The sequence below is a fragment of the Pezoporus flaviventris genome, unplaced genomic scaffold (assembly GCF_033815535.1).
Source record: "Pezoporus flaviventris isolate CSIRO_AGI_PZ_B2104156 unplaced genomic scaffold, CSIRO_AGI_Pfla_v1 ptg000007l, whole genome shotgun sequence".
NCBI classification, from domain to species: domain Eukaryota; kingdom Metazoa; phylum Chordata; class Aves; order Psittaciformes; family Psittacidae; genus Pezoporus; species Pezoporus flaviventris.
The window spans coordinates 24,815,460-24,833,367 of record NW_026892555.1 but is presented as its reverse complement, the minus strand read 5'-3'; the positions used below and the strand labels follow the sequence as shown (position 1 = coordinate 24,833,367).

Sequence of the window (17,908 nt, the reverse complement as noted above, 5' to 3'; positions counted from 1 at the left end):
GGAAAGCATCTTTAAAATCTTTTAGAGTTCTCACACACATCATTAAAGTGAAGCAAATTAGTAAAACAGGTGTCTTCAAATGATTCTCCAAAGTTTATTCAAATGATTAGAGGTCTTATAGATTTCTTGTCTTTTTCTTTTCTGATCATGAGCTCTGAGTTCCTTTATCCATTGCCAGCTGCTTAGGTCTTCAAAAAAGGCTTCCCTCTTTCCTTCTTAATATTAAAATGGAAGAAATGTTCTATCACTTGACATTGCAACACCTTCTGGGTACCCTGGCCTTCTGAAAGAAACCTAAACCCCTGTGTTTGATGCTTTGGATCTCTATACTATACAGAGCATGAGTGACGGAGCTTCGAATGGCATCTCCAGTGGCCTGCATGCTTGGTGGGAACAGGGTCATATGCTTATGTTAGTCAGTAGGATACATCAAGAAGCAAGTTCATTTCTGTTGCACTTTTTTTTCATTCTTTTATTGGTTACAGAGTTATGACTTGGGGTAGCAGCATGAGCAAAACCCAATGGATGACATACAGGGTAGAGCTGATGTTGATTATGCCTGGCTGCTGCATGTGCTGTCCTGTTGCACTGGTGTGTGCAACATGACACTGCATCATGTGCAGGGTGCTTGTATCAGTAGAGTCCTTTGAGCATCCACGGAGTTCTTCATATGGGAGCACTGCACTCACAGCCTGACAATCTCCTGTGTTGCCCCCAGAGAGGCCAAAATGTCTTATGTGGCAAGCTGGTACCTGCATTTCATCTGACACCAAAATCCAATGCAGAATTATTTTGCTTAGCTGCTGATGAATCCCATTAGGTGTGTAAATCCTCTAGACCTATTACTCTTTTGTTCTGAAAAGTTCTGCTTTATTGTGTGCCTTCGACTGCACCAGCTGGCTTATGTCAGCCTGTGTCCTATTTAAGCCTGATTGGAATAAGAAGAACTAAAAAATCCTCTGCCTGCTTCTTCAAAGCATGCCTGATAGGGAACTGTGCCATGGGCCTGGGCTCTTCTCCCAGGTCAGTAATGTTGCTTACGGTAGAGTCATACTAAAACAGCTGGTGCTTGTAGTGCTGCCATTAGTCTTTTATGCAAATTTAATGGTTAGAGACCAGATTAAGATACTTATTTCCTAGAGTAGTACCTTGTAGCTACTGATATGTGATATGCAAGTGATAGTCTGGATCGAAGCTGTAATTAAACTTTGCCATCATCCCAGGTGCTATGAAGTGTGGGAATCCATGTTTCTCATCATGATTCCAGACTCCTAACAGGTGCTGCATTTCCTAGATAAGGCGACAGGGCACATCTTGCTGTTAATGAAGAGCTAAGTCAGTGTGCTGCTTCTAGTTATCAGATTAAATTAGAAATTAAGGAATAGCTTGGAATAGATGTGGTATTCTGTGACAAGAAGAATAAAGTGATGCATGTTGAGGCAACAGTTTTCCATTGAAGACATCCTGAAATACAAAAAGAAGTGGAATTGTTAGTGGAGTTGGGATGGTATTTCTCTGGAAAGGGAGATAACCTGGGTAAAGGTGTCTACTATAAGACTGTTTATTCATTCTGAAAAAAGTTAAAATGCAGTGCTCTAATTAGCCACCAATTATACAGAAACAGCTGATGCTATGACTATCCCATTGGGCAGCTTCCATACAAAGGATGAAATGTCCCTCTCTAAAGCAGGTGGTTCCTTCTTAGAAACAGTAGGTAAAGACCTGAACTTTTTTGGCCAGAAAAGCAATTTGATGCTATTTTTCCTGTAGCCTGGCTAAGTATTCCAATCAGCAAATAGCATTAAAAAAAGAACAAAACATACAGACTAGTGAGTCATGGAGGAAAGGCAAAGGGAAGAGGTGTGGTTTTGAGATTAATTGCTGTTGGCTGCTTTGCGTTTTATGAAGACTAGAAGTGTGCATCTGTGTGTGAGGCAAGCTCTGAGCAGGTTTTGTGAATCTCAGTGCCATATAGACTTGAAGTACATTAGAACTGGTTTCTGATCATCAAGTAAGAAGAGGTCGAGCTTCTGAGATTTTAAATATGTGGCTTAGTGGCTTAATTTTTTTTTCAGGTAATAAGTTTCAGATTCCTTAACTGCTTTTTATATCTAATATTTGAAACAGTGTGGATAAAAGAAGGAAGATATTTGGTTATCTTAAAAAGCATTCTAATGAAGATAATATGGTATTAAAATAGAAATTAAGTAAACACAATGTAAGAACTGTAATTATAAAAAGAAAAAATACAATGCATTCACAGAGACTATTTCATTTTTAAAAGCAGAATGGAAGGTATCATGCAGATTTTTTTCATGTTGTATAACTGCTACTCTATAAACAGGGTGATGGAAAACTAAACAAATTAATGAAATTATTCCCTGGTATTAAATACCTCAGAATTATTGATGGGGAGATGAAATAATAGAATATAACAGATGCCAATGGAAGAATTTTGTAATTAGAATTGGATGATGCCTTTATAGCAGAAAAAAAAATCCTCAAAAACATAAGCCTTTGGGTAAGATATTTCTTCTTATTAGTATATTATCTGTTCAAGAATGCTCGCATAATTGTATGTGTCTATAAAACCCTCAAAATTCTAAACTAAAATTCAATATTTAATTTGCTGAATAAACAGAAGAAAGCTGCTTACATTTCAGAGTGAGGAAAAATGCATATCAGAGTGAGGAAAAATGCATATCAGAGTGAGGAAAAAATAGGTTTTATCCTAGAAAGAAGCATTATTCTCCTAAGAGCTGCAGTGATACATACTTCAGTTGTGCTACACTTCTGTAAGTGCTGGTTATTGCATTCCAGCAATTTGGTTTTTAAAGACTTACAGATAATTAGTTGCTGATGTACAGTATCGGAAATAAAAAGTGTATCTGGTTATCAGGAGAACAAATTTACATGGTCTATTTTCAGCTTGCTTAATAATGAAGCAGCACACTTGAATATGAAGTGTGCTTTTGTAAGGCTAATGGTATTGTCCAAAGCTTTGTTTCCCTGTGGGGAAAATCATGCTGCATTATTCTATGTTACACACAGTTTTTCATTAGGTGCAAACATGAGTCTTTATTGTACAGTGATAATCAGGAAAAGAGCTCATTTTTCTTTCAGTGGAAATAACTTCTTGCAGGCTCATATTCTGTATGTTGAAAAGTACAACTAGGCTGAATGGGAGTCCTGGTTCCCACAGTTATGGCACATCGTAGAATCAGAGACTCATAGAATTGTTTAGGTCAGAAAAGACCTTTAAGATGCTACATGTTAGTCCACAAAGACCACAGAAAGAAGTCTTTTTCAGGTCCTGGGGTGAGGAAAGCTCATGCCAAACACCATCAGAAGCTATCAGATACTCTCAAGCCACCCACAATGAACTTAAGAGCTTCAATTGAAAAGACCAAAAGCTACCAATTATAATGTCTACTGAAACAGGTTTAAAATTGATGACTTGGTCAAGCTGAACTGTGTCTGACTGTTTCCTCCATGTGGTCTGTAGATGCCTTCACTTTTGCAGCTTCTGATTCTGAGATAACCAATGCAACATGCTAAATGAGAAGCTCACAGCCTGTACTGTTTCTCTTGAAGAGGTACTCCCTATGGCTGACCTTGTCTTCTTGGCCCATGCAGCAAAAAATCAGAGACAGTGCCACCAGGTTTTATTCAGTTTAACAGGGGAAAAAGCCACACCTTCTACGATGTGGAGTTTTGAGGGGTTTAAATTTCATTTGCCAAAACTGAATTCATGCAGCAGGTAATATGACATCAGCCTTTCAATTACTGTGGACAGAAAGTCTGACATTAGTGATTTCCAGAGAGCTGTTAAGGGATAAAAATTTTTACTGGCCATAAAGTTCGATTTACTACACAGCAAGAGTGGAATTTTAACAATAATAAACTGAGTGTGTTGTCATGGTAAGAAAGTATTGAAAGTGGATAAGAACCAAAAGGGCTTGGATTAATGAACACAGAGGGCTTTGTTTTTTGCTATTACTCTTTTCTTTTCTCCTGGCTCCATCCCCATTCTTTTCTTCTACTTGTCAGAGTAAAATTATGGACCAGTAAAGACAGCTGCAAGAAAAGATTCCCTTTATATTATCTTTCTTCCATTCAAAACTATAGGGTTTTTTTAATGTTTTTTTTTCTTTTTCTAAATGCTACCACTTCTGTCTAATCAAATTCTCTTTTACAGTGCATTAAATCAAGACTGCTTTCCTTTACTTTCTCCTGAGTTTTTGTTGGGTTTTTTCCCTTTCTCTGACAGCTCCTGATGTCATTCACATGAAGTTAATTGAAAATGTATACCTGGTGAAAGCAAAATTCATCTTGAGCCTTTTACGTGGTGTGATGTCCTGAAGAAGCTGCACAAAGGAACTAGAGCCATGTGTATTACAAACCATTTTTGTTACTGTGATTGTTCTCTCTCTGAAATATTCCTTCATCCCCTAGGAACTAAATATTCAAGAATGAAAAATTCTGAAGACAATTCTAAAATACATGAAAATTTTCTTCCTTTTACATTTTAAGAAAAGACCATGATTAGTACAAATAACGAAAACAGAAACATATTTACCTTTGGCATTTTTTTTTTATTTTATTTTTTGCTGTTCTGACATTTCACTATCAGTTTTCCCTGTAGTCTGTCTGAATCAAAAGGAAGAAAAATCATACAACTTATAAGAATGTAAGATGGGAAAGCTGCAAAAACAACCACAGTAAAGATAAAATAGATTATTAGAAATTTCTTCAAAAATATTGAACTTTCTGCATTTTGGTTATTGCTTGGTGGGTGAAAGATTTTATGGCATTATGCAATGTAACGCAATTGTGTGCTGCCAGCTGAGCTTAGTTTAAAATAGTATTTATCCAAGAAGCAGCGACAGCCTAGCTGTATGCCTTTTGCCCAGCATGGAGGGTGAATTGGAGAGTTCATAGAATCATAGAATAGCCAGGGTTGGAAAGGACCTTAAGATCATCTAGTTCCAACCCCCCTGCTATGGGCAGGGACACCTCACACTAAACCACTCCACCCAAGGCTCTGTCCAGCCTGGCCTTGAACACCACCGGGGATGGAGCGTTCACAACTTCCTTGAGCAACCCATTCCAGTGCCTCATCACCCTCACAGGAAAGAACTTCTTTCTTATATCAAATCTAAACTTCCCCTGTTTAAGTTTGAATCCATTACCCCTTGTCCTGTCACTATAGTCCCTAATGAAGAGTCCCTCCCCAGCATCCCTATAGCCCCCCTTCAGATACTGGAAGGCTGCTATGAGGTCTCCATGCAGCCTTCTCTTCTCCAGGCTGAACAGCCCCAACTTCCTCAGCCTGTCTTCATACGGGAGGTGCTCCAGTCCCCTGATCATCCTCATGGCCCTCCTCTGGACTTGTTCCAACAGTTCCACGTCCTTTGTATATTGAGGACACCAGAACTGCACACAGTACTCCAAGTGAGGTCTCACAAGAGCAGAGTAAAGGGGCAGGATCACCTCGTTTGACCTGCTGGTCACGCTCCTTTTGATGCAGCCCAGAATACGGTTGGCTTTCTGGGCTGTGAGCACACACTGAAGCCAGCTCATGTTCATTTTCTCATTGACCAACACCCTCAAGTCCTTCTCCACAGGGCTGCTTTGAATCTCTTCTCTGCCCAACCTGTAGCTGTGCCTGGGATTGCTCTGACCCAGGTGTAGGACCTTGCGCTTGTCATGGTTCAACTTCATGAGGTTGCCATCAGCCCACCTCACAAGGGTGTTGAGGTCCCTCTGGATGGCATTCCTTCCCTCCAGCATATCAGCCGAACCACACAGCTTGGTGTCATTGGAGTTGATCTAGGCCTATATAAATGTAAAAAAATTTAACAATAACTGTCAAGAAAACTCACATGCAACAAGATTTGGGAGGCTTGTTTCAATACAACTTTTTGTCTCATCTTGATCTAAGCAGTTTCTGTACATTACTTGTATTGCAAAGACAGCAGAAGTTTCCCATACCAACTTATGCTGAAAATTATACTCTCCTTGAATATTTTCTGTTCTGGTTGCTTCATTGTTAGGTCTTCATCGTGGAAGATATATAGATGCATGCTATATTTATTTAGCTACAATGTAAATAAAAAGTCAGATGCACATGCTGATGAAATATTGCCTTTGTTTGGAAGTTCTTAGCTACCTTCTGCAGTAAGACCTGGAGGACCAAGTGTAGGCTGCTGCTTGTTTAGCTGAGTGGCTACAGAAATTGGCTATCTCAAAACGTACTTATGGTAAAAACAGTGATTATAAACAAACATTTAAAAGTGTGTTTGAAATGTGACTTTTTAGTTCCTGCCTGTGAAGCATCCCCTTAAAATGCTGAAGATTTAAAGTAAAAAAGTTTACTTAAAAAAAAGAAACAAATGAGAGTGATGCTGAAGTTGCCAAGTTCCACAACCATGACACCTTTTCCCTGTGCTTCACTGCAATAACTTTCTCTGAAAGTTAATATTAGCTAATATTTCTCTGTGATATTATGTAGTACATAGAATTGTCTCTGTGGTTTGGATTCCACAGCTAAATAAAAATCCATCTCTCTGGAAAGTAAGTTATTACACAATTAGAAATTTCACATCCATACAATACAAACTGATCTTAGAAAACAAACAAAAGTTCACTAGGGAAGGAAGAATATAATTCTCATTGAACTTTGCTACTTTGAACAATGTTTTAAATACATGAATAAGCACACTGTTAGAACAAGCTGCTAAATAAAATGTCTGAAGTTAGTAATTATCAGTTTTAGGCCTGACTAACTAAATTACCACTCACTGAGGGTATAACAGTAATTACCATTATTGGGGTCCAATTTTGAATGGCAATCAATGTTCTGACTTCACAGTACAGAGCCATTCACACACTGTTAGTGGGAAATAGAAAAAAATATCTCAGTTTTAATGTCTCAAATGGAAGAATGTCTCAAATGGAAGAGAAAATTGCTCACTAGAGTTTTTTTTGTGGTAAATTAAAAGCCACTCTGCTATTTTTGTTTCTTTTGTGCTGTTGCACTCATATCTCACTACATACAGGTGAAATTTATGGTGAAAAAATAAATAGTGCTCAGGCATAGAAAATGGCAACATTTGAGAATTATTCTTTTAGCTTCATAACAAAATGAAATAAAGAAAATGGGACCAGGATATATATCAAAAGAATGATATTTAGTATAGTAAGCAAAACATACGCTTTTAGAAAGTATTGTAACAATAACTCTTTGCCAAGAGCATGGACTTTTTCAGGCAGAAGAATAGCAAATGCAGAAGACTATAAAAAAAAAAAATGTTTTTTTTTATCCTATGAATGTGCAGAATTCAACTGTAAGGGGAGATATTTTAAATATAACTTAATATAGATAAGAAAAGGGTTAAATGTTACATAAATCACAGTACCATCTGTAAGTATGTAAAAACTTTGAACAAAGAAGTAAGAGCTGTCAAATCTTATTCTTCAGAGGAAAAGAGCAATTGCAGTCTAGGATAAGGTGAGAAAACATAGCAGGATGCAACACTTTAGGTATTTGTCCTGTATTTCTATGAAGTATTTGCAACAGGTTCTGCTGTAGTTCAGATTCTTGAATTAGAGAGGAATATTATTCTTTCATTATATGCCTGTGCTCTGAAATAACTTCTGTAAAAGTTGCAACGAAGTTGAAATAATCTTCAAATATAGCCGAGTCAAAATCTACTCTTTTTTTCCCTAGCAGAGAAATGCAATTTGTATGTGTGATTGTGTTTATGAAATGGGATGTTGATTTTTTTTCCTGTTTTAAATTTTCTGGTTATATACAGAGAGTTTACTTTAAGGTAGTTCAGGTATTTCTTAAATACATAGAAAACAGATTTTAATGGTCTTTAAAATAGTTTACTCTTACTGTAATTTTATAGAGTTTGTTCAAACAGAACACTTAAATATATAAACATCTCTGTTTCTCTGTGAAGAGAAACATTTTTATATATTTTTATCTATTTTATATATATGTATTTTTATATCCTCCACATCAGAAGTACCTTCTGTCATTCCCTGAACACCTGCAAAACCAGAAACCTCAGCATATGAAGCTGATGCAGCTACAGGTAGTGGACTGCCAGCACTTGATGGTTTTCATATTATCATATTGCAACATGATAGTGCCAAGTATCACAGTATATAGAACCGTGCATGCAGGGTCAGTGGGATATCTGGAGGTTAAGAGTTTGCTGGAGGAGCAAAGCTATTGTGTGACTACTTGGGAAGGGAAAACTGATGGTGCAGCAGCCTGTGGTAGGAGATGATGGAGCTCTAATCATGTGAATCATCTCTCCATAGTTTTAGCACCTAATAAATTTGGTAGCAGTTGAAATTACTAACATTGGAAATCCTGATATCAATGTCTTGTCTGTTGTTAAACTGGACCAAGATATGGCCCATTGCCTACACAGGCTGAATATCAGTGGAATGGGAATGAGTCTTAGCACCATCATCAATTTTTGAGTTGTCAGTGTATTGAGTTGATTTTTTATAGTATTTATTGGGCTCACATATTCGAGCAGGACAGAATACTAAGTTTCTCTGCATCTGCTTTTTTTACTAATCTAGTGTTAGAGTGATGTAACACAAGGCAGGTAAATGTACAGAACTTCAGTGGGTTCTATTTTCAGCTATAGTTGTCCTTCAAAGGACATTTGTTTTTTGTCTTTATCTCATTCATCTTAAAGTTTGTTAAAAGGACCCTGGCCCTTTGTCCTATCACCTGGAAGCTGCTTGTTATTATAATTGCTAATGCTCATGCCTTTGCCTTTTAGGTAGTGATGTTTATGCTGCAGTTGGGCAGTGCCACACTCTTATTAACAGAACCAGTGATAAGTGCAATGACAACAGGAGCAGCTACACATGTTGTGACTTCACAAGTGAAGTATCTGCTGGGAATGAAAATGCCATATATATCGGGACCACTGGGATTTTTTCATGTGAGTCCAGTAAAAGAGATGGTTATTCCATTAGCTAACATTTTCTTAACCATGTTGTTTGGCTATATATAAGAAATTCGTTATGTGTGCTTGTGAATGAACAGAAAACATTCATCTTGTTAGGTCTATTTGTAAGAACTTGTTAGGAAAACTTGATAAAGGATTAGCACAAATGGGTCTTATTTTGAAAAGATACAGAAATCAATTTAAAATATGTGTATTACAGCATCAATAACTCAATTTACTATCCTGAGGAATTACACATTTGTACACGGAGGTTTAACTCTTTCTGTATTAGCACATGGGAGGGATATATCCAAATGCCATTCTAAACATATTTTCTTCATATTTTACTGAATGAAATCTAACCATCATTGTGGCAAAAGGAAAATACCCTGTGATTTGTAGATCTCCTACGCAAAAATTGCCCTAGATATGTTGCTTGTTGCATCATTGCATTATCTTACTTTGCCATGAGCACTGCAAGGGTACAGCTTTAATGTAATTTTCAGAAAATGCATACAGCCTTCCATACAGTATCATGGCTACTCCCTTTGGAAAGTAGATATTGTTGGCTGAAGCCTTAAAGGATAAAGTTATAAAATCCTATTGCATAAAAGATATGAGAACATACTCTTTATGGTAACTCATTCCAGCAAACCTAGAGTTTAGAAGCTGTGACCATAATCTTTTGGCTGAAGCATTAGTAGTATTACAATGTTATCTGTCAAAATGATATTTTGATCATAATAGAACTTTCTTTATTTGTTGTGATGGTATTTACATTGCACTGGTAACAATAAATGGATTACCAGATGAAATGAGGCTTAATCTAGTTAACCACTAAATTAGGACACCTTATTTAAAAGCATTGACTTTATTTTCTTGCACTGTTCTGCTCTTTATTTTTTCCTGTTATTTTGGGTAATTTGTTAATGTTAATTCTGTGATGAGAAGGTGTTGCTTTTTTCGAATGTTATTTCATAATACTTTGTAAATTTGATAACAATTCATATGGATGTGAAGTATGAAGTTATGCATAACTTCATATGGATAATCCATTGGTAAGTTTTTCACAAACTGTAGTTTGTAAAACTAGTGTTTTACTAGGGACTGTAGTGACAGGACAAGGGGTAACAGGTTCAAACTTAAACAGGGGAAGTTTAGATTGGATATAAGGAAGAAATTCTTTCCTGTTAGGGTGGTGAAGCACTGGAATGGGTTGCCCAGGGAGGTTGTGAATTCTCCATCCCTGGCAGCGTTCAAGACCAGGTTGGACGAAGCCTTGGGTGACATGGTTTAGTGTGAGGTGTCCCTGCCCATGGCAGGGGGGGGTTGGAACTAGATGATCTTAAGGTCCTTTCCAACCCTAACTATTCTATGATTCTACAGGACCAATTTATTGTGCTAAACACAAGTAATTTATTTTGCAGACATAAAATTAAAAGTGTCAGACATTTTTATGAGTAGTCAGCCTAGTAGTCATTGCAAATGATTCATCATATATTAAAATATTTTGTAATTCTTTAAAAACGTTTTCATAAATACTTCTTGATATAAAATTTGACTAGTCTCTTTTTCATGGTGTTTCCATGGAGACTATACTTACATATAGGAATATTGTCATCTTGTAGAAATGACTGGTGTTAAGTGCCACAGCCCAGACATAATCAAAATATACATTATGAGCAATAATAAAGAACAGCAATGATACAAAGAAATATTTCCATGTTGGTGTGCTGATCATATCATAAATGAGGTCATTCAAATGCTTTGAAAGAAATATATTCCCTTACCCCCTGTATTTTTCAATATCTGTGAAGCAAGTTCTTTGCTCTTCACTTCACTTCTGAAATCAAACCAACCCCTTTGAACATTTTCCAAAGAAAAATTGTCCTGATTTTTTTAAGGTTCTGAATTGCTCTGTAGAGTTATGTGAAAACAAATGAATAAACAGAAAACCACCTGTACGACGTAAAAGAATAATAAAAATGTCTCATATTTAGAAAGGAAAATTTTACCTGAGAAGTCTTTTAAAAGTTTCTGGTATCTATCTGTTCAGAGTTTGGGCTGCTTTAAGAAGGTCTAGTACCCAAGTCGGAAGCACCAATTTGAATTTTAACATTTTCTTTTTTCACTAGTAGTAGTTTTATATGAAAATTATACTAATTAGATATCTCTTAATGTGTACAATTAAATAGAGAGTGAAAGGCAAATTTGGCATGTCTCTCTGGTCATGTTTTTTACTCCAAATTCTTGAAACCCAAAGACTGGTATTTTTGCTTACTTTTTTTTTTAATTTCTTCACTCCAACACCTCCCGCTCACAAAGCCAATTGCTTCACCTGAGGCAGAACTTGGGCTGGCAAAGCAGGATAAGAATGTTTAATAAAGTGTGATAGGAGAGTTGAAAGTGAAGCTAGCCAGTGAAACCAATTATTTATAGCAAGTGAGATCATTATGAAATATGTAAAAATGAACTTTGTATATGGAGAAAAATTCTACTAGGCTGGCATTGAGCCTATGGGATTTTTGTGTTTGCACACTGTTTGTGTCATTTATTAAATTTCATTTTCCCGTACGTGGTTTGTAACTCTGCAACTGAGCTGCACATTGTGTCATCAATTGGTATTTTGCAAATGGGAAAGGCAAGGTGAAGAAGAAAAATGGTGAGAGAAGGCTACATGTGAGATCTGATTTTTGCAAGAGACAAGAAAAGCATTATCAAGTTCTACTTAGTATCTGAAAACAGAAAACATATCTATATTTGCCCAATATCCATGTGTAGATTTATCTATCCTTCCACAAATTTCTGAGAAAATGAAGAACTCCAAAATGAAATGCAACGTGATGAACTTACTTTGCAAAACAGGTTCTTTTTTTGGTTGTGTTGCAAGTTTGTGATAAAACCCCTGTGGTTGTGCTGCCTTCATGTTCCCACTATCCATCTTTTTTTCCCCCCCTTTTTTTCCCCCTATTTGCCTCTTATGCAGTTCGCAGTAGATGCTTGTACTTTTTTCCCCACAGTGTGTTGTAGTTGTCTAAAAATATCAGAATGAACCATTTCTGAAAATAAAATGAAGTTGTCTAGTCTTAAATTGTATTAAGTTTTTTAACTAATATGTTCCTTTAATTCTTTTGTCTGCTTCAGCCTCTATGCTCATTTTAGAATGAATCTTTTGGGTTTTCGTGATTACATTTAAAAAAAAGAATCTCGGCTTTTCATTAATACATTAGAATACACATCCTTTCTAGAATAGAAACCATTATGGTGTTCATTATTACCATATGAAAGTATGTGAAAACATAATGGGGCTCAAAGTCATTAATTTCCCATGAGAACAGGGACATATATATATGTATATATATTTATATATATTTGTGCGAAGTAAGAATATTGTTTTTTTTCACTTATGTGCAAATTGCATCGGTTGCCAAAAAAGTTCACTGATTCCTCACCAGATTGACACATCATTTCCCTTAAAAATTTTTACACAAAGCTAACCAAAAAAGTAAAAAATCTAAAGGCAAACAGCTGAATATATTATTGCTATATCTTTTAATTTTGTTATTTACATAATGACACAAAAAAATTGCTTTTTACACTATAATATCAAACTAAATTCTACTACATAATTTCTATACTATTTCAGTAAGTACATCACCAAATGATCTAAAATACTGAATTTATAATGTTTGTGATGAAAACATTTCTAAATATTTCTTTTGAATCAGATAGCAGTTATATTACAAGCTTGAACCCTAGGTGTTTACATTTAGGATTTACATTTTCACCTCAAAAGAGTACAGTAACTGTCTGGATAGCGTAATATATGAACTGTATAGTACAGAGAGACGGCTATAGTATATGTTATAGTATATTGTGTTAATAGCCACAGTGTCTCTTTTTCTGAAGAGCTTGTGAATGGTTTGTAAAATGGTATCTTGGCTTTGTTGGTCGTAATGACATGAAATGGGCGTTTTTAGATTTTCAAGGAAAATGAGAACAGACTAGTCAGTGGAAGCTCTTTAGTCTGATGCAGTAATTGATTTAATATTTATGTATTGCTGCCAGAACTGTTTCAGCGTACTACAGACACTTTGGGGATAGGGCTGGTGGTACAACTGTGAAAAAGCGCAGTATGTCTGAAAAAGCTGTGACAAAGGTCTACAAGATTTGGCTGTATGTTTTAAATTTGAAATGGAAGTTTCTTTTCTAAACAATTTGTGAAGACAGACAGAAATACTAAAAGTTTTTGCATATTTCTTTGTAATCCTTTGTTAAAATTGTATTTATTCACCCAATCTTGTGTCTCACTGTCTAGGAAAATGAAATGAAATTCTGTGAACATATATAGCTAATGCTGACTCTTCAATAGACACTGTTCATTTCAGAACAAGCCCAAATCTCTTTGACTTAGATATTTAGGATTTAATCCATTTCCTTCCTTTTCTTACCACTTCACCTTAGATCTAGTTTAGCCTTTGGTGAGTTTGTGGGCACAGTTTGCAATATAGTTTTCCAGATTGCCTCCTTTTGTCCTAATTAATCACAGCTTCTGCTTGGACCCTGAGCCAAGTCCTGTCCTCTCATGAAAATTCATTCTTGGAAGTTATGGGTAGAGAGTTTAGTCTCAAGTCACTCAAAACACATTCCACATATAGTCTGATTGCAGTGGGGCAATATGTGGTTAAAAACCATGGGTTGATTACCATTCTTTGGAGTTACAACATATATAGGTCATATTATTTAACAAGTTGATTTTAAAATGTTCTCTGGGCTTCCAAGAAACATTTGTGCTGGGTTATACAGTGCATCCTTAAAAAAGGTCCAAGGGCTAAATTTTAAAGGACTTGACTCCATTTTTTCTCTTTATGAGGAAAATAACATATTGTTTATTTTACTGTAACTATCTTTAGGTTTTAAAATACTTTTTCCATTATATGTCATGAAAATAAAATGTATGAGAGAAGAAAAATCAGGAATTTCTTTCAATCTACTCATTCTTCAAAATGAGCATCAGCTCTTCAAGGAGTGACAGAAAAATAGAAAAAAGTTTTATCATCATGTTGATCGCCTTTTGCTAGAACAGGGTTCTTTCCTAAGATATTTTTTCTACCACCTTTTCCTTTCCAATATAAATATGTGTATTTAAACTCCAAACTGTCAAAACTTGTTAGCATTATACATGTTTTTGAGAATAGGTTCTCTGAAGCAGAAAATTATTAATCTTTATTTTGATAAGACTACAAGTGTCACTTTTCATTTATTTTAGTTGTTGCCAGAGAAAACACACTTTTAAATACCATTATTTCAAACTCAGTTGATTGATTTTGTTATCCTTAATGTCGTTGTTTAAAAAGAAGTTACTTGTGATGCAGTCTAAATCTACATCCTACATTTTAACTTCTGTTCCCTCTATGTTTATATTTCACAATAGGTCCCAGAGTACAAATGCAGAATTCAGGAGTCTGAGCCTACCTTATTTTTTACCCCTGCAACTTTAATAAACTTGTGTATTATATAAGCATATATATATATATTTCATGCCTCTCTGTTCCTCAAGGCAATACACTTTTATTCATGAGGCCTGAAAATAACTAGTGATAGCAATCTGATCTTTTCTTGATTTACTGGGACAGAAGTCCCATATAACATTCTTTAGCCCTTTTAACCATAGAAGTAAACTTGTAAGTTTTTTCATTACTTTCTATAAATCTGTTATCATACTGATTTATGCCTCATTTCCTGGATTCCCAAATTCAGTGTAGAAATGAAATTACAGTTCACTGTCATCTGTGCTGATGAGAAGGCAACAGCATTCTTTTGAGTCTGTTACTTACAACATTGCATTCATCATCAGATCCTTGTCACTCATCACCACTGATCATTCGTTCTGGTTTCAGCTGGGATTGAGTTAATTTTCTTCCTATTAGCTGGTGCAGTGCTGTGTTTTGGCTTCAGTCTGAGAATAATGCTGATAATGCACCGATGTTTTAGTTGTCGCTAAGTAGCACTCTCTGACCAAGGACTTTTCAGTCTCTCATGCTCTGGCAGTGAGGAGGGACACGAGAAGCTGGGAAGGAGCAGAGAGGGGACACCTGACCCAAACTAGCCAAACGTCATGCCCAGTATATGAACTGAAGGGAGTTGGCCAGGAGGTGCCAATTGCTGCTCAGGGATGGGCTGGCATTGGTCAGTGAGTGGTGAACAACTGTATTGTGCAACATGTGTGTTTTTTGAGTTTTATTCCTCTCTCTTTTTTTCTTGTTATTGTTACATTATATCTTTATTTCAGTTATTAAACTTCTGTTATCTCAACCCACAGGTTTTGCCTGCTTCTGAATCTCTTTCCCATCCCACAGGAGCCTGGATGGGGGGCAGTGAGCAAGCAACTGCGTGGTACTTAGTTGTTGACTGGGGTTAAACCATAATTCTATTCCTGTTCCATATTTCCATTCCACATGTTCCTTATATTCAGCACCACATTTCCTTTATTCATCATAGACCCAACTATATTTTTCTGGTGATGTTTTACAGCATGTTGCAGCACACTTTGAGAAGCTGAAGGCCTCCTGTTTGCAGCTCTGTAGGTCTGATCCAGTTTCCTCTTTCTTTTTTAAGACTGCAGTCATCTTCTCATGTGCAGTGATATAGTCATATACCAACAACCCAGAACACGTTGCAGCAGGACTTTGAACCTTATGGTCCATCATGCTGTACCACTTTGCACCCTTGCACCTGCAGTTCTTGGACCTTGCCATGGATTTTCCCCTGGAAAGCACCTGCCACTGGCTTGTGAATTATCACTTTGTCCCTTACCCTCTTTTTGCTTCTTCCTTTGCAATTCTTAAGTATAGGCCAAGGAAAGACACAGGGCTTAGTAGATAACATCAGTTATTTATATAACCGATAACATGCATACACAAGTTTGACAGCTAATTAATGCATGTGGCATCTGGACCTGATCAAAGCCTGCTCCATGGAGCACTGTGTGTGTGATGGTCAAGAGCAAGCAACAAGGAGACTGAGTGCACCCTACTGAAGCTATACAGTTACTCTGGAAAAATAAACCTTTGTGCACAGAAGCTTCTCTCAACATTTTTGTGCAACACTCATCTCACTGAATTTAATGAGACTGATTAAGAAGATACATATCACATTTACTGTAATTGTCTTGCTTGCTTCTATCAATAGAAATTTGTAAATGCCTATAAACAAATATTTGCTGCATTTTTTGAGATCTCAGAAGTCCATAGTAATAATATTTGGTGATTTTCTTCCTTGCAAAATCTTACATGTAGGCCAATATGTCAGATGACTCAGCTCCTGCCGTACTGATTCAGCTCTCACAGAGTATTTAAGATGTCTGAAGTTATGTAGAATATGCCCTAGCATGTGACCCAAAATCATCTTTTTTTTTTGATATGTGATTGTTATTTGCCATTCACTGTAGATTTATGCCTACATATTTGAGAATATCAGATCAGTTCAGTTGGAAGCTCTACTTCTCTCCTTGCTGAGCATTGCAGTGCTTGTTCTTGTTAAAGAACTAAATGAGAAATTTCAGAAAAACATTAAAGTTGTTCTTCCCATCGACCTCCTTTTGGTAAGTACAGAATCAAATATCAGGCTTTTCTGTTTACAAAGATTTCAGTGGTTCAACTAATCTGCTGAACTTTACCGTGTTGTCTACAGCTATCCACAGGCATGCCTGCTATTTATTAAATGGACAGCTAATTTTCATGGCTGTACGTTAAATGTAAGAACAGGGAACAGTTTGGCTATATAATTAAGACAGAAGTGACATACATTCCCAATTTATATAATATTTTTCATTTGTTTATTACTTTTTACATAATAAGAACATGAAGCCTAGAATATTAAAGCATAAGAAGTTTGAAATGGAAAATGAAAAGTAACTGGCACATTGTAACTCCAGGCAAGTCTTGTGCTGTGTAGTTGTGGCTTAGATGCTGTTTGTTATCTATATGCGACAAGGTTAAATAGCTATGCTATTGTTTTCTGTGGTTTTACTTATAATTTTCCTTTCACACAGCATAGGCATGAATTTAGAAAAGATGGTTGAAGAAGAACTATGATGCCACTAACTGGAAAGGCTCCCAAGGCTTCACAGAGGCTTGTACAGATCCCTTTCATTAACACAAAATATACAAACTCCACCATAGTTCTTCAGCCATCTTTTCTAAATTTATTATTGTGTCCAGATCTTAGTTTCTTTTGACTCTCTTCTACATCTGCAAAAATGTTCATAATAATATTTCCATGTCTTACTGGATTGATCTAAGGATAAATGAATGAACGCTATCATGTGCTTAAGTATGGCAATAATAGGGACCATGTGAAAAACTAAAACCAATAGAAATGTAACACCTTTTTCTCTGTTGAATCAATAGATAATTGCTGCATCCGTTGCTTGCTACTATGCTGATATGGAATATGTCTATGGGCTAGAAGTTGTGGGACATATTCCTGAAGGGTAATGTGGCTCTTATTAGCTTGTGGTTTTTATGTATGTTTACTTCTGAGAACAGTCTCTGAAGAGGTCAAAGAAGTTTTCTGAAATAATGGCAAAAAAGTTTTATGTTAATTTCCAACCTCCTCACTCTCTCACAATTGAACCCCATGTTATGAAGGTATATCAGCATAGATATCATTGTCAAAATACAGGGTTTCTTGTACATTTTTCTAGTTTTTTTATTACTTTATGGAATAACAAATATGTACTAAGTACCTGATAATGGCTGATGGATGTAAAACAGGAGGGCAGACCACTCTCTACAAGATTATTGCAACCTCCTTTTTGAGGGTTGTCTTGGATTACTGTAGCAGAAAGGATTTGCAATGTGATTGAGTTTGTAGATTACTACACTTTATTCTTCTCCACTCACTTACACAGTAATTTTAGA

General features: G+C 36.1%; 1 protein-coding gene across 2 annotated transcripts in view; it reads left to right on the top strand.

Annotated features, from left to right (window-relative positions):
- Positions 1-17,908, top strand: part of SLC26A7 (solute carrier family 26 member 7) — a 71,568-nt gene that overhangs the window by 16,074 nt on the left and 37,586 nt on the right. For both annotated transcript variants that reach the window (XM_061448164.1, XM_061448163.1), the window contains exons 4-6: positions 8,814-8,978; positions 16,435-16,587; positions 17,396-17,478. In XM_061448164.1, coding sequence (XP_061304148.1) covers positions 8,814-8,978; positions 16,435-16,587; positions 17,396-17,478 — 401 coding nt within the window. The remainder of the gene's footprint in view (positions 1-8,813; positions 8,979-16,434; positions 16,588-17,395; positions 17,479-17,908) is intronic.